Source organism: Miscanthus floridulus, chromosome 7 (genome assembly GCF_019320115.1).
Source record: "Miscanthus floridulus cultivar M001 chromosome 7, ASM1932011v1, whole genome shotgun sequence".
Lineage (NCBI taxonomy): Eukaryota > Viridiplantae > Streptophyta > Magnoliopsida > Poales > Poaceae > Miscanthus > Miscanthus floridulus.
In genome coordinates, this window is record NC_089586.1 from 119,619,803 (window position 1) to 119,637,215 (window position 17,413).

A 17,413-nucleotide genomic window follows, 5' to 3' on the forward strand; every position below is an offset into this window, starting at 1 on the left:
GACTTGTTCATCAGTAGCAGGTGGATTCGGGGAGGTGCTCCGGTGCTGGGAACACGCGCTCGACGAAACCGCGGGTGGCCTGCCGTGTACTTGTTGGACCAGAAACCAAGAAGTTCACGGCCGCAGCAAAGCGTCCAGAAGAACGCCTCCCTGCAAGGTTTTCCCATCCGTGCGTCGCAATCAGTCCCAGCTGGCAACACGGCAAGCTTTCGCACCTAGAATTAGAATTCGAATTGTTTTGCTTGCTCTAGCTAATCATGCAAGTTTCCGGCCCAACTCCTCCATCTTGGAAGGAAACAATGCCTAACTGGCGCGATCACGACATTTCAAAAAAAAATTGCAGTAATTTGTGCACTTCATTTCAATTGTTGGGACAAAATTGGGACAGGATGAACGGATTCATTACAGCAGCAGTAAAACGACAATGAATGTAATAGCAATCTCATTTTTACAGTGGCTAACCAATCAATCAACTGAACGGACGCAGGGGAGGAAGGAATTGTTTGTAGCAGCGATCTCGCTCACCGTTCACACGCGCACGCCCGCGGAATCGTCGAATCTATCCATCCAATCCAAGATGAAAGGGACACCTTTTTTTCTGAGATAGTTTCAACATCCTTCTTTGACCAATCATTCAGCGTTCCTCCTCTGCTCCGATCCGATGACCGATGGGGCAAGTCCACGGGGGGCGGTCAGGTCAGGCCCGGCCGGCTCCGTCGTGGGGCGGCAGCGGCGGCGGGTTGAAGAGCGGCGGCGCGTCGCGGCCGCCGAGGTCCATGGACGACTTGGCGGAGGCCGGCGGGGCGACGAAGCGCGCGGAGAAGTCGCGGTAGCCGGTGTAGTCGCCCTCGGGGCTGGCGCCGTGGCCCTCGTCGAAGTTGAGCGCGTAGCTGAGCGCGTCGTAGTTGAGCTTGCGGCCGCCGAAGTGGTGGTGCGGCCGCGTGGGCGGGCCGCTGCGGCCGAACCGCCGGATGAAGGTCTTCCACTGCGGGCCGGCCACCAGCTCCGACCACTCGCGCACCTTGAGCACCGCGTCCACCGCGCGCTGCCACCAGGTCTCCTCCGCCGCCGCGGCGCCGCCGCCGACCCGCTGGTGGGAGGAGGAGGCGGGCCAGGGGAAGCAGCAGCACCGGCGGCCCCGGCGCGCGAAGAAGGCCGCCTCCGCCTCGTCCATGCCCGCGGCGTCGGTATCCATCGCCCGCCGGAGTGTCGTGCGGCGCGGGCCCGGAAAATCCTCCCCTCCTGCGTTGGCTGGCTCAGGGGGGCCGCGGCGCGCGGCGGCTGGAGAGTTTTCGGGTGGATCTTTTTGGGGGCTCTTCTTGGCCTCTTGGGCTGTGCCGTGTGCGGACGTGGGGTGGTTTTTATCGGGAGGTGGTTTCCACGCGGCCGCGAGAGGAGTCAACGGTTGGCGCGGCTCGCTGACGTGGGCCGGGAGCCGCGGGCCCGGGGCCTCGCAACGTTCGCAAACCCGTTGCGCTTACTTTTTCTCTCCAGATTCTTATAACGGATCGTGCAGGCAAAACATGGCATCGTCGGTCATGGATGGGTACTTGGATTTAGCCCTATATAAACTTCTGAAAATAAATTGCAGGAGCCCTTCAGGGGGAAAAATATATATATGCGAGTTGGCCCATCATAAAAAGTTAATTAAAAACATATAAATTCACACCATATTATCGTTCTCGCTGATGTGATGTGATTATCTGAAGATGCCAGCTGGTTCTGTGTACTACTAATATTCCTGCATTTACACGACCACATGTGGAGGCAGCAATGCTTGGCCGTAATCGACCGTGCGTCCGTGCGCCCGTGCGCCGTGCAGGAGCCTCGGCGTGGGGCGGAGTGCCGGAGTGGATTGGAAGGACAGCGCGGGCACAGATCGGCGACGAAGCTGGCGGTTGCGCGGCTCGCGTCAGTACAGGTGCAATTGTTGTCGCCGGGCTCGACGTGCCATTTGCATTTTGTGATCCCTGCCCTGCTGATGCCCGGACGTGCCAACTGGCGTCATCGCATGCAGCTACGCGACGCCTGGCGCCGACGTTTGCACACTACATTATTGAATAGCTGGCACTGGCAGTGCCTGAACTGTACTCCGTATGTGAGTGAATAACTGAATACACCATTCCATTCCAAATGCAAATGCAAAGAAATAGTACTCGTTGGTACTACTCGTATTTATTGATTCCATTCCAAATGCAAAGAAATAGTACTAGTGCTGGGTGCCATACATAGCAAAAAGCGCCAGAGCCCAGAGAGTTGGGTTCGGTTTCCTTCTTTCTGCAGCGGATGAAACACTCGCATAGGCCCATACCAGATCTTTCCTTCCCATAACTCTAGATCCTCTCCTTCCTGTCTCAGAACAAGATTCGGTTGTTCTCTAGTGATGTGGTTTCGATCTTAAAAGTTCGAACTGACAGCGGGATACAAATTTTGATTTGCGACCGCCATTACTAGAGAAGGCCTTTAGCTCGGGACAGTTAACTGTGTATCATGGAATAGTTGGCTGTCTCTGATCTGCTGCTTACCCATCATTACTCAGATAATGAAGCACCATGACGGTGCGCCATTCAGCAGTTCAGGTATGCCTGATTAAATGGATCAGTAAATAAGTGACTCAAGTTGAGCAATAGGGAGATGGGAAATCGTGTCCGCCGCAGTTGAGAAAAAATAGCCCAGAGACTCGCCGGACGACTCGCGGCAACTTCCACCGTGTGGGTGCGCGTCGGTATCCACACGATTGCTTTCTAGCAAAGTCTTGGACCGCAGAGGTCGGTCTTCCCGGTATTATTATGTGGTTTGTTACGCGTCTGAAGTTTGATTGTCTGAACTCTAGAAGTCTTAGGCGCAACAAGGCCCATACGCTGATCCTAAGCAAGGCCTGCATCGAATCACCCCAAGTACAGAATGATGCAGCGGAGCGGCCCAAATAGTCCATTCTCCGTTGGCGTTTAACGAAAGTCTGACAGAAAGTAGCTTCATGTGTTCGCAGCGCCTCATCAGCTAGCTGTGATACCTGTGATTTGCCAGACAACTTGCCTGTGCTTAAGAAGGGCTATTTCTCAGCCTTGTCTCTTCCAAAGTCACAGGATCAATTTGCATCCACATGCTCAACTTCTTTTTATCGGCTTGCAATGATGCAGAGCAGAAATTATCTGAAGAGCTCCCCGTTTACCAATCAAAACAGGGATGCAGAGCTGTATATTTTCAAGCTTGATTTATATAGATATCATTAAACTTTAAAGAGGAAACCCCATTCGTGGATTTGTATAGATGTCATCAAACTGTTCTGTTACAAATAACATCTGTCAAAAAGAACCCAAGCAAATTTTTCATGTTGCTCTACGGTTCCCTTGAATAGCAAAGTACAACTGAAAGAATTGTTCAAGAGCTGGGCATAAGGACCAGCAAAAAATTGTAAATCGCAATCATGAAGCAAGGTACTTACAGAACATAACAAATGCACTTCTACTTGTTCCCTTCCCCTGCATCGAATCCATCAGTTCAATTTATTAACCAAAGTACTGAAAAATATCATTCTAGAGACTTTAATTAAGTGAAAAAGATATGGTTACTTTCTAGCCACGACAGGAAATAAGAAACTTTATAACGTTCTCCATAAAATGGCTACATACAAATGAACCTATAATGCATAGAGGTGTTGAAGAGAACGTATAAATGGCCAAACACAAAGCCCAACAGATAAGAAAAATGGTATCTACTGCCACGCTTTGATAGCTAGGCACCTATCCATTCTCCCCCCTTACACTAAAATCATGAATAAGACGAGGGAAATAACGTGGCATCTTTTCCAATCAGGTATGCTGACATTTGCTCTAACAATGGATTTTTCTACTAATAAAAAAGGACGATGCTCTCCACAAACCGTTTATCATTGATATACATCAGTGCCTTACTTTTCCATGATACTCGAACAACAATCGTTGCACAGAAATTGTGCATAGAAGAGCCTATTAGGATACCCCAACTTTCTTGGGACTAAAAGACTTTATTGTTGTCGTTGTTCGAGAAGGGAATACTGCAAATTTTCAAAGAAGCAAATGGAAAACTGGGTCCATCATTTTCAATAAAAATGGAAGTGGAAAATAAGGTGTCCCTTCCCTCCCAGGAAAAGGAAATATTTGCGGAAGGGGTGGAGGTCTGATCATTCGATATCTCTGATATATTAAGATTTCCTACAAGATAAAGAAGGAATAAACTATATAGTAAATTACAGGATTACCAATTGAGAGGACGTAGTCTATTAAGTATCTTATGTAAGACCAAAGGCAAACCAGATTTGCTTGCTCAGAACAGACAGAGATCTTTGGGTTGTCAGGAAAATTTATTGAAATAATGAGAAGGCATCAGACTTTTCATTATGTTCTGTACTTAATTTTCAACATCAAACTATTACGTTACAGAAGATCAGAAAATCAATAACATTCAGTCACAGGTTGGTATAGTACCATTCTACTGCATCATTAGTATAGTTCACCATACTAGAACATAAGAACTTACAGTAAAATGGAGATAGAACAGTGAATGAGGCGTTATGAGTAGTAACCTCACATAGGTTTCCACCATAGCAATGCTAGGGACAGCCTTTAAAAATAATGCAGAGGTAAAAATGAAAATCAATAAATATTTGCTTACAAACATACATTTCTTATGGTGCAGATACTTCACTAGAAATCTGAAGACTAGAGATGATTTCACAAGGTGGAAATAAATTACTTCAAATAATGTAAGTAAACCTATGGCGATTTGCATATACATAAATTGTTAGATAGATTCTTTAATGTGATATATTGTGTATTGCAGTAATATTTAAATCATACCCTGGTTGTAAATACTATAACAAGTGAGTGTTAGTTAGATCCATTGTTTTTGAGGCGCTGCGGCGACGCGCGGCGCCGTACCCCCTTCACAACGCCTAGGCGTTTATGGCGGACGCCTAGGCGACGCCATACGATCATCTTAATATATAATGATACTAAAATTCAGAAGTAAATCATACCTTAATATTGCCAAGTCTTAGCATGTAATACCATAATAAATAATGCTACCAGAGTGCTAGTGCACAACGTAAAGTAGCAAAATAGCAAATCTGAAATCTCTCATCACTCAATAGCCACAAATTAGTCTCTAATAACATAACATAACTTAATGACTAGTGCTGCAGGGAAAGAAACAGAGGAAGAGGAGGGAAGCAGAGGAAGAGGAGGGAAGCAGGGCTGCAGAGGAGACCAGAGAGGAGGCTAGGGAGCATACGAGGCGGACGGGTAGACGGTCGACGGAGGCGGGCGAGCAGGTGCGGACGGGCAGGAGCTGCAGGTGCGGTGCGGACGGACCCCTGGTGGACTCGAGCAGCCAGGAGGAGATGCAGGGGCGGACTCGCGGGAGGTGTGCGCGGCCGGTGGACTCGAGCAAGGAGCGGCAAGCCTCCGCCTCCGCCTCTGCCGCCAAGAAGCAGGGCCGCCGCCGCCTCCTCTTTTCCTCTCCTCTCTCCGTGAAGCCGCAGCAGCCCGCACCTGTGGTAAAAGCCCTCGAGCGGGAGGTTTGCCGCGCAACAGCATATATGCGGTCGATTCCCGCCCTTTTCCTTCAAGCGCGGACGCGACGCGGTCGATTCCCGCCAGTTTTCATTGCGTCCGCTCGATTCCCCGCCCGATTCTGTCTTCCTCTCGACTTGCTGCTCCGGCATCCGCCACAGGCCTCTAGGCGCTCGCCCGACGCCTTTCCACGCCTAATCGACGCCTAATCTCATATGGCGGACGCCATACGCACGCATGCCGTGGCGACCCCGACGCCCAGCACCCTGGGCACGCCTTGTCGCCTAGGCGACGCCTCAAAAACAATGGTTAGATCCACATGAGCGCTTGCAAGACCAACTAAAAAGGTAGACAAGACTTAAAAATAGATTAATAGAAGGAATCAACTTAAGAACTTAGGTCTTGGCAGCAATTATTGTTTGGTGTTTCTACCTGGCCAAGAAATATGGTCTCTTCAAGCTGGAACGCAAGCTTCAGACAAAGATTGATAGACATTCCAGAAAGCAATGTCATTGACATAGGATAAGATGCACGCATCATCATTGTTCTTTCATTTGACTGCATATTAGGCCCTTGAATTAAATCTGCTATTCCAGCTGATGTAAACCAGACATTAATGCTTCACAAGCTGGTTGTGCCAAAGTGAAGGAGAGAACCTAGAACATCCTTGTCACCCTCTCACGAATATATGTCCACCTGATTTAAGCTGCAGTAATATTTTTTCTCGAACACAGCTGCAGCAATATTTTTTCTTGAACAAAGCTGCAGCAATATTGTATATCCACAACTATTTCTATGGCATTCAATTGAAATAAAGAACACCATGGCACAATGCTTGGGAGCAGACCTAGGAGTAGCTCTCACGATCAAAGAACGTCTGCATTCCCCGGTTGCAGCAAGAGCAACACTGGCAGCAATCTCTGATGTCCTGAACACCATGAATTCAGCATCTGCAGACCCAATTGTCAAACTTTAGCAATTGGTATCTACCAAATTAACAAATTCTACATGCCGATTGATGAGGGGCAGGAATCATATGTGATTAAATCTTAGAGTTGTACCTTTAGCAGTGCTCAATATATTGGTCAAATTCCCAGTCAAATTTCATGCTTGTGAACTTGTCATCACCAGAAGTCTCCACAAGAGCATACCCCATTGCTGAACTTGTGAAATCTGACAGCATCCCTCACAAGAATATCACGGCCAGTAATCTTAGATATGAACTTTGTAGCATTGTGACAATCTACACAAACACGCAGATTCTTGACAATTCGAATAGGCATTTCCTGTGGAACAAATATTAATCCGAAGGCAATCGCAAGCTTCTCGCTGTGATGGCTGACCATGTGAACCTTATCAGTATCTGCAACATCATGCAGCACTGAACTGACATCAGGTTTGTATCCTTCTTCAAGCATCTTGGAGTTGAGCCACTCGAGTTTTTCATAAATTCCCTTGGAGCAGGGGTGAGACTGGTCGTCAGCAGAAAAGATGTGAACTTTATTCTTATACTTGATCCAGCTACAACCTGGCTCCTTCTTCACTTGCCTGTCCCTCATTCCACGCCTTAGCTGGGCAACCTCATTCCATTGACCTTTAGCAGCATGCATGCTGCATAGCAACACATAGCTTGCCGGGTTCTGGGGATCGATTTCTAAGAGATTCTCGGCTGCCCATTTGCCGATTTCCATGTCACCGCGCAACCTGCAAGCACTCAGCAATGTTCCCCATCCAATTGCGTCAGGGTGCATCGGCATCTGCTTTATGAACTCCTCAGCTTCTTTTAATTTCCCAGATCTGCTATACAAGTCAATCATACAGGTGTAGTGATCATCTATGGGCACAATACCATGGTCCTTTTGCATGGAATGGAAGTAGCTGCGGCCTTTCTCAACAAACCCTGCACGACTGCAAGCAGAAAGAACACCGATAAACGTTACTCCATCAGGCTTCACGCCCTTAGCCAACATCTTCTCGAACAAATCAATAGTTTCTTTTGCCTTCCCATACTGAGCGTATCCAGAGACAAGTGCTGTCCAGGAGACCTGATCATGAAATGACATCTCATCAAACAATCTGTGCGCATCCTCAATGCTACCACACTTCCCATACAAGGTAACTAGTGCATTGGACACTGTGATGTATAGCATCAATCCTGACACAAGCGCTAGGCAGTGGAACTGAGCTCCTTCCTCTAGGCTTGCTAGGTTAGCGCAAGAACTTATAACACTTCCTAGGGTGTAATCATCAGGATCAATGCCATCTCTTTGCATCTCAGAGAACACCCTGACAGCCTCCTCACTGCACCCATTCTGTCCATAACCAACAATCAATGCAGTCCATGAGATGATGTTTTTGCATTTCATCCTCCTGAAAACAGTTTCTGCCAGTTTGATGCTCCTGCACTTTGAGTACATGTCAACAAGAGCACTCCCGACAAAGACATTGTCATTGTAACAAGTCCTGATTATGTAGGCATGGATCTGTTTCCCCTGTTCCAAGGCTGAAATGGCACCACAGGCTGTAAGGATGCTTCCAAAGGTATACTGATCAATAGCAATGCCCTGAAACCTCATCCTCCTAAAAATGTCAAGAGCCTCAGACTCCATTCCATTCTGTGTGAACCCCGTAACCATTGTGGTCCAAGTAATGGAATCTCTGTCAGTCATCACCTCAAACAACTGCCTTGCTTCTTCAACCATCTTGCATCGGAGCAGCCCAGTGATCATCGTGTTATACATCACCACATTCTTGCCCTCCACTTCATCGAAGACTCGCTTGGCATCCCCAACGAGGCCCATCTTGGCATACAAATCAACCAGTGGGCTCCCGACAAAGGCGTTAGCCCCAAACCCAAGCCGCAGAGTCTGACAATGAAACTGCCTACCAAGGGCGCGGTCACCCAAGGCTGATGCTGCCAAGACCATGGCCGACATCGTGATCCGGCTAGGCCTGACACTACTGTCCGCCTGAAGTAACGCGTGGTACACCCTGACCGCCCGAGCATGCGAGCCACAGCCAGAGAAGCCGGCGATGACCGCATTGTAGGAGACGATATCGCGCTGTGTCATGGATGCGAAGAGGACCTCCATGTCATTGAGGAGCCTGGCGTGGGCGAGGGTGGAGAGGAGCGCGTTGTAGGTGAAGAGGTTCGGGTGAGGCATTGCGTCGAACACGCGGCGCGCGCGCGCGTGGCGGCCAGCCTTGCCATAGGCGGTGAGCAGGTAGTTGAGGAGGTAGGTGGGCGGCGGGTGCGGTAGGGTCCTGAGGATGAGGCAGTGGAGTGCGCCGGCTACGTGCGGCTCGGTGCGGGCGGCGGCAGAGAGGAGGGCGGCGTACTGGCTGCTGAGCGGGCTGGACATGGCACGCGGGGCGGAGGGGAGTTGCTTGTGGAGCGGGAAACCTGGGGAACGAAGCGCACAAGGACTATACGGGCCTCCCTCCATCCAGTAAGCTCTGTGTGAACCCAAGCCCAAACAATGGTATTGCAAAATGGGCCAGCTGCGTTAGTTGGGCCATGCGTTGCTTCGTCCCCATCAAAATATTTCCAAGATAAGGAAACAAAAAAAAAAGTAATTTTATAGATAAAAGATATTTATGCTCTGGAGTGTGAACTAGAGACATCATAAAGCACAGTACACTACAACCTAAAATGTCCCATTCTTTTCTTTGCTAGGCTTTCCAGTAAACCTCGTTATTTCAAGGCAACAAAGAAGCCCATAGGTTGCAATCTTGTTCTTCTTCCTAACGCAGAGTGGAGGACCTGGTGATTGATAAATAAAAGAAACTGCATGGTTAATCGGCCCAGATGTTCCGTAGGAGATACCCGGCACCGTCCAGCGATGCAAACGCGCGACTGGACCAAGCCACCGCGGTTTGAACACCTGGCCGGACATATCTCGGCTTAGGAGCTCATGCCATGTGATTGCATCAACGATCAGAGTTTTAGGTTGTTTACAGTCACGACTCACGTACTGTACGCAGCAGCACACTATTCACACAAATAATGACGTGGTCTCCACAGCATATATACTCTACGATAATGGACACTCATACAAAGATCACCGATCGTGTTGATACGAAAGAACTGACAGAAATGCCTCAATGCCCCCAGCCTGATGCCCTTTTTCGGGCCAATGGTCTGGTGCAATTTCTGCCACAGCCTGACACGAAGAACTGACGATTGGGCACCAAAAGTGCGATGCTACAGGCAGGCCGGGTCCTCTCAATTTATAGAACTGGAGCGAAGCTTGGAAGATGGGCTCTTCATTATAATTATAATAACATGCATAAAAATTCTATCTATCTCTATTTTTTCTTTTTTCACTTCTAAATAAATGCGTGTCTTTTGTTAACAAGAGTGCACTGGAATTTTAGAAATACTAGATTCAGTTTAATGTTAAAATAAAAATGAGTGTTAGTAAATTACCAAGTATTTTTTTTTGGCGAGAGACAAGTGGAGAACAGGGATAATAATTATTCACTGCCCTGCACCATTAGGAATTCCCTAATCCCAAATTAGATCTGAGTCTTATATTCTAAAGAATAACGACAGGGGCAAAGGCAATTAGGCAAATTAAACATTGATTAAACAATCAACAAATGGGCTTAGGGAACAGGGACAATTGGGCACGGCACTTTACCTGAACACGTTTGGACGCAAGGACGTCTCGTATAGTCGTAGTGCCGTACTCGCTTGGCTGGGAACGGAGTTATGGAGCGAGCAAGCGGAGTAGCCAGTGCGCACGGCTGATCGACGACGGTGACGTCAGACGGCAGACGCGAAGGCGCGCCGCAATAAAACCACGAAGGAGAGCAGCCGCGACGGAAGGAAAATCGACAGACTCTTTCTTACGCGCCTGATATTTCCTATGGGCCATATATATATATTTCCTATTGCACCAGAGTATTGCCAACTAGCTTACATACTTGAGATTGGGCCCCTAGGCTTCAAGGGCCCTGTGCGTGGGCACAGCTCGAAACCCCCCAGGGCCGGGCCTGGCTACAGAGGGAGAGCAGTTTGCATTTTGGAGTTCTTACTTCTTATTAGGCATAACTGCCGCTGATAAGCAGCCTGTTTGTTTGGTCGTAAGCGATCGTAAATTTCTAGCAAGAACAGTATTTTTCCCTCACACCAAACTAGCCAGCAGTAATAATCCACGATCGTATACGAACGTATCAACACCAGCCGAACAGGCTGTAGATGTGATAGAACTTAAGACCTACTAGCAACCGCAGATCTAGCGGGTATAAACTTGCATTTAGGATATAGTAAACTCTAAAACATGAACTAAAACTGAGAGAGATAGAGAGAGGATGAGAGTGGGGAGACCGACCATTGATAGGCTTGGCGGAGGAGTTGGCCATGGTGTCGATGTAGGGCAGCAGTGGAGTCCGGCGGCGGTGTCGAAGGTGCAGCGGAGGCGCGGTCCAGTGGCGGCGGCGAAAGCGGTGGCGTTTCTCGTCGCTCACAGTGCCCCCTCTAGATCGACTTAGGGTTTGTAGGTGAGGATTGTGGCGGCAGTAGTGAACCTCGTGCCTTGGCCCCCATCTTCTTTTTATGGCGCTGCGCGACGGGGGCCTACCAACCATTGACTCGGTTGGGCGCCCCCGATCAGGACGCGGGATCAAAGGCCCGACTTGGTCATTGGACCGAGTCGGACAAGATCAACCTAACATTCCCCCCTTGATCGCAACTTATAACTTAAACTTAACTTACTTTATCTTGTTCCCATTCCATCACAGATCAGTGCATAGAGCGTGCATCATCATCATAGTCAGTTGCCATTATATTAACAGCTACAATGCACCTCTCTGTTTTGAAACAGATTCTCATCTAGGCTCTTATTGTCCAGGAATCATAGGCTTTCCCTTAAATCTATGCCAGCTAAGTGTTCTCTAAACACATTGGGTGGTAAGCCTTTTGTGAGTGGATCCGCGAGCATCTTTTATGTATTTATGTGCTCAAGACTAATTATATGATCCTGGACTTTATCTTTCACAACATAATACTTTATGTCAATATGTTTGGCAGCACCACTTGACTTATTGTTGTGAGCATAACATACTCCTGGATTATTATCCCAGTATAACTTGAGTGACTTATGTATGTCGTCTACCACTTTCAACCCGGGCATAAACTTCTTCAGTCAATTCACCTGCCCTGTGGCCTCATAACATGCTACAAACTCGGCATACATCGTAGACGATGTAGTGATGGTTTGCTTAGAGCTTTTCCACGATATAGCTCCTCCTGCGAGAGTAAATATATATCCTGACGTGGACTTTCTATCATTTCCCGCATAATCTGAATCTGAATACCCCTCTATGTGTAGGGAATCAGATCTTCTGTATGTTAGTATGAGACCTTTTGTGCCTTGCAAGTAACGCAAAACTTTCTTTACCAGTTTTTAGAGTTCTATTCCTGGATTACTCTGATATCTGCCAAGTAATACGGTAACAAACGCTATGTCAGGGCGTGTACACACTTGAGCATACTGTAAACTTCCGACAGCTGAAGTATATGGAACCGCTTTCATTTGATCGATCTCATATTGATTCCTGGGACATTGGAATTCCCCAAATCTATCGCCCTTGACTATGGGAGCAGGTGAAGGCTTACAATTTTACATATTGTATTTATTTAGAACCTTTTCTAAGTATGCCTCTTGTGATAATCCTAAAACCCCATTTCTTCTATCTCGATGAATCTCTATTCCTAGAACGAACGAAGCTTCACCGAGATCCTTCATATCAAAATTCAAGGTTAAGAACTTCGTTTCTAGTAGTAGATTAACATCACTACTAGCGAGTAAGATGTCATCTACATACAAGATTAGGAAAATGTATTTCCCATTCTTGAACTTTACATAAACGCAATTATTCTCTACATTTTCTTGAAAACCCAAACTTCCTTATTGTACTATCAAACTTTAAATACCAATGTCTTGATGCTTGTTTTAATCCGTAAATGAATTTCTTCAGGCAGCATCCCATATGTTCTTTTTCTTCCACAACAAAACCTTTTGGTTGTGCCATGTAAATATTTCCCTCCAAATCCTCGTTTAGGAACACCGTCTTTACATCCATCTGATGTAATTCTAAATCGTAATGTGCTACAAGCGCCATTATGATTCTAAAAGAATCCTTACATGAGACTGGAGAAAATGTCTCATTATAATCTATGCTTTCTCTTTGCGTGAAGCCTTTCGCCACAAGTCGCACTTTAAATCTTTCTACATTCCCTTTGAAGTCATATTTAGTTTTGTAGACTCATTTACAGCATACTGTCTTGGCTCCTTTAGGAATTGTTTTTAAGTCCCAAAATCTATTGGTATTCATTGATCTTATTTCATCCTGCATGGCTTCAAGCCACTTTGATGTGTGAGCGCTTCTCATGGCTTCTTCAAATGAGGTGGGATCACTCTCCATTTGAAATTCTTCACATTCATAGACTTCATAGTCATCAGGAATGGCTGGTTTCCTGACTCTTTGAGACCTTCTAGGGGCCTCGTTAGTTGACGCTTGTTCTAAATGAGGCTGTTGTTGCTCTTCCTCATGTGTGACAACAGGTTCTATAGGATCCTGAACGACATGTTCCTATGTTCATTCACTGTTGCTATAGGAGAACTAACAACAGGTGTTGTTACTACAATATCTTGCACTGTTGGTACATCAACAACAGGTAGCGTGGAGAATGGCTCCTGAACCATCAGAGTGGGCACGTATACCCGCTTCTCTTCAAAATTAATTTCTCGCGCTATCATGCTCCCTGACCATATCATCCTTCAAGAACACAACATGTCTTGTTTATACAAACTCCGTATGTCTGTCAGGACAATAGAAGCGATGCCCTTTTGACTTTTTTGGATAGCCAATGAAATGGCAACTGACTGTCTTAGAGTCTAGCTTCCCTATATTTGGGTTAAAGACTTTAGCCTCAGTTGGACAACCCCACACACGTAAATAGTTAAGTGAGGGTTCCTTTTCTATCCACAACTCATATGGTGTTTTCGTCACCAACTTGCTTAGCACTCGATTAAGAACATGAATGGTGGTTTTTAACGCCTCCATCCATAAATTTATCGGTAGAGTAGAGTAACTTATCATACTTCTTACCATATCCATTAAGGTACGGTTACGTCTTTCAGCTACTCCATTCTGTTGAGGCTCGTCCAGTGTAGAGTACTAGGCAACTATGTTATTTTCCTGTAAGAACCTTGCAAAAGGTCCAAGAACTTTGCCATATGGGGTGTGTCGACCGTAGTACTCTCCCCCATGGTTGGATCTTACTATCTTAATCTTTAAGTTGTGTTGATTTTCTACTTCAGCCTTAAATATCTTAAATTTATCAAATGCTTCTGATCTTTCCTTAATTGAATAAATATAGCCATAACGAGAATAATCATCTATGAATGTTATAAATGAATCATAACCATCCACACTCTTCATAAGAAAAGGACCACAAATGTCTGTGTGAATTATTTCTAAAATTCCTACGCTTCGTTTAACATCTTTCTTTATTTTCTTAACATACTTTCCTTTTATGCAATCAATGCATTGTTCTAAAACTGGAAATTCTAATGGCGAAAGAATTGATTTCTTAATCAATCGCTCTATTCTCTCCCTCGAAATATGGCCTAAATGATAGTGTCATAATTTTGATGATATATCATAAACTCTCTTCTGCTTATTTCTTGCATTCATTGAAGAGGAAGCATTCTCATTCTCAGTGTTCACAGCATTCACATTCTTAGAAAGTGATAACAAATAAAGTTTGTCTTGTCTGAAGGCAAGACCAACACACCTATTATCAAACACGATCTAACATTTGCCATTACCAAAATGGCAATCATATCCATCATCGTCTAGACATGAAACACTTATCAAATTTCTATGCAAAGAGGGTACATAAAGGATATCTGAAAGCTGAAGTACAAAACCATCATCTAATTCTAGAGAGAGATCTCCAATGGCTTCAACTTCAGCTTCAACTCAATTTGCTACTTTAATTCTTCTTTCTTCTCTTTGTAGGGTTCTCCTCGTATGGAATCCCTGTAATGAATTACAACATGAATAGTTGCACCTGAATCAATCTACCAAGTAGATTTTGCATAACTTAAATACAAGGACTTATCTATGAATATAATAAAGTCCTCACCTCTCTTCAAAAGGCTCTTCAGGAAATCTAGACAGTCCCTCTGGTAATGTCCATACTTTTTGCACCATTTGCATTGATCCTTGTCAACTTGGACATTATTGTTCTTCTAATGGTGGTCATTCTGAGGGGCTTTCCCTTAAGGTTTGGTATTCTTGTTAAAATTCTTCTTTTTATTGTCCTTCACATGGTTAGCAGAGTCACCATGTGAGCTTTTAAGCCTCTTCTCTTCTTGCACACACATTACAATGAGCTTCTCAATGTCCCATTTGTTGGGCTGCATGTTGTAATTAACAACAAAAGTTTCATACTCTTTAGGCAATGAAGCAAAAACCAAATGAATCAGGAACTCATTCTTGAGCCCCAAATCCATTGGCTTGAGCTTAGAAGCCATGTTGCTCATCTTCAATATGTGTTCTCTTAACCCTCCACCAGAGTATTTCTCATTGAATAACTTCTTTATCAGGGTACTAGCATAAGCCTTTGAAGAACCAGTAAACCGACTCTCCACTTTCTTGAGATACTCAGTGGCGGCGTCATAATCTAGGATTGACCCCCTTATTGCATCTAAAATAGTGGACTTAGCAACCATCAAGCACTTGCGGTTCGAAATATCCCATTTCTTATGATCAAGATCGTATTTCATTCTCACTTCTGTATGATCTAGCTGCCGAGCAGTGAAATGTAGCACCCTCAGTGTTACCGCTTAAACAACTTGCTAAACTATGTCATGAGCATCATGTTTTTGTGATAATGCATATGATAAAGTATATAGATCAATTTCCATAACTCAAAATGATCAATAAAAATGCTAAACGAAAGTTGATTCGATAGTTCATGCATATCAAGTAGGGTTTAAAACTAATTTTTATTGAACAAAAATACTATAGAACATGTATGTGACACTTAAATAAAGTTTGAAGTGCAAACTTTGTAAATGGCAATAAAATACTTGCTATAGAAAAATCATGTTACTAGATGGTATTTCTAATAGTCTAGAAACAGAACTTGAAAACAAATCCAGCTCAAAAACTTAGAAATTTTCAAGTCTGCCAATAGCTAGACATTGCTATGTTTAGCAATTTATTGTGAGAGATTGGGTTAAAGAGTGGTGTAGTGTTATAGCTCAATTTCGTAGTCTCTTATGCCATCTTGAGCATGGTGAAGCTGGTTTGGCTCCTGGAGCAACCGTTTGGTCGTGTTGAGCGCTTTAAAATCCGTGTGCGTCACATGTCTCTGGCTAGTTGGCAGTGTTGCCGCGATCATCGTGCTCGGGCGTTCGGTGTCGCCACATTGGTTGTGCGTGCGTGTGCTGCTGCGCTCAGCCGGCCATGGCTGCCTCTAGCCTGGCTATGGCTTGGTTGCCGCTGGCCCCACCACACCACGATGAAGACACTACCGACGCTATCACCTCGCCATCGCGTTTGCCACTGCTGCCTCTCTACACTGCCGACCCACCTCGCACCGTAATGCTGCCGTTGCCATCGCATCGTCATCGCATCCACGCCTATCTGCTGCATCTCTACGCTGTTGCTGGCCTAGTGTGTGTTGCCTCTACTGCACACACGTAGTCGGTCTTCCCGTCGCCTTGTCATTAATGACACTATGGTCACGCGGGCCACGCCGATCGGGCACACGAGCGCCTGTCGGCTAGCGCCGACTTGTGGGTCTTCCGATCTTGTCGCTCGTGTCTCGCCAAGGCGAGGACGAGCCGAGCCTACCTGTCGTGCCCCATCTCTCTTTTTCTTCCTCTGCTTTCCACCGCCGTCAAGTCGCGGTCACAGCGAGTCAGAGAGCGAGCACCTCTCATCAATTCCTCGTGCCCGCATCTCCGCCTTTATGTCTTCTTGTCGACTTCCCATACCTCGCCTTGAGTATGGCCAGGCCAAGCTCCAATTTTGGAGCTTTGCTCTCGCCGCCACGCCATTAAGGCCCAGCACGCCTCATCATGGCCAGCTCCAACCTCGCCATCTCACGTCGAATTGACCACACCACTAGCCTCACCTAAAACCCCTCATTCATCGTGCGCATGCTAGTCGTAGCCCTAGTGCTACCTCCACACCGCTGACATGGCCGTGTCGCTGTGGTTTGTCGTTGAGCTCGACGCGCGCACACGGCCAGACTTCCTCGGGGCGTCTCCGGTCAGGACACCACCACAGGTAGGATCGTGGTACGTTACTGATGCTTACCCATCACCTCCATTATCGATTGTATGCTGTGGTTCACCGGAACACGGTGGCCGCCGCTGTAGGTCGCCGCCGCTGGGGAGAGCCCACTCTGCTTCACCCCGTTCATGCAACCATCGCCTATCATCGCGCGTCGGCCCATAGGTGAGCATCAGTCCCCTATCTAGGTCTACAAGGGTTTGGGGTTATCATCGTACCGCCTAGTGCCACCGCCTACCGCGCCGACGAGCGTGGAGCGTCTCGGGGACCTCTCTGGTGTGAAGGTGAAATGATATGAGGGCTCCGTTACAGAGTTGCTGTCTATAAAAATAGTACGTTTTGTGTTCATGCTATTGTCTGATAACACGAGAGTGATTTTGCAAGAGTGCCAGTGCGCGCATGGGCTCGCCGCCGCAGGCCGCCTCTGAGCGTGGGCCGCGTTGGGCCAAAATCGGTTTATCTTTTTTGTGGAAAATAGAAATAGCTTTTCATTTTAATTTTGAGCTGAACTTTGGTAATTAATATAAAATATGTAGATA

The 17,413-nt window shown here is 46.4% G+C and overlaps 2 protein-coding genes across 4 annotated transcripts; both read right to left on the bottom strand.

Moving 5' to 3' along the window:
- Positions 1-337: 337 nt before the first annotated feature.
- On the bottom strand, positions 338-1,348 carry LOC136464479 (uncharacterized). The gene has a single exon (XM_066463425.1). It carries the CDS (start codon positions 1,193-1,195, stop codon positions 698-700), a length of 498 nt encoding a protein of 165 aa, XP_066319522.1. The 5' UTR covers positions 1,196-1,348; the 3' UTR covers positions 338-697.
- A 1,900-nt stretch (positions 1,349-3,248) lies between these two features.
- LOC136464480 (putative pentatricopeptide repeat-containing protein At1g68930) lies at positions 3,249-8,952 on the bottom strand. 3 transcript variants are annotated; one of them, XM_066463428.1, is made up of 3 exons: positions 6,614-8,952; positions 5,985-6,502; positions 3,249-3,482 (listed from the first exon to the last, which is right to left on the bottom strand). In XM_066463428.1, exon 1 carries the CDS (start codon positions 8,912-8,914, stop codon positions 6,677-6,679), a length of 2,238 nt encoding a protein of 745 aa, XP_066319525.1. In that variant the 5' UTR covers positions 8,915-8,952; the 3' UTR covers positions 3,249-3,482; positions 5,985-6,502; positions 6,614-6,676. The 3 variants fall into 3 exon arrangements, with proteins under 3 accessions (XP_066319525.1, XP_066319524.1, XP_066319523.1); XM_066463427.1 differs by having other exon boundaries at positions 4,519-6,502; XM_066463426.1 differs by having other exon boundaries at positions 3,249-6,502.
- Between the last annotated feature and the right edge of the window lie 8,461 nt (positions 8,953-17,413).

What these genes read in the sequence shown, in the direction of transcription:
- LOC136464480 (XM_066463428.1), bottom strand. Translation starts at nt 8,914, where the DNA reads ATGTCCAGCCCGCTCAGCAGCCAGTACGCCGCCCTCCTCTCTGCCGCC.
- LOC136464479 (XM_066463425.1), bottom strand. Translation starts at nt 1,195, where the DNA reads ATGGATACCGACGCCGCGGGCATGGACGAGGCGGAGGCGGCCTTCTTC.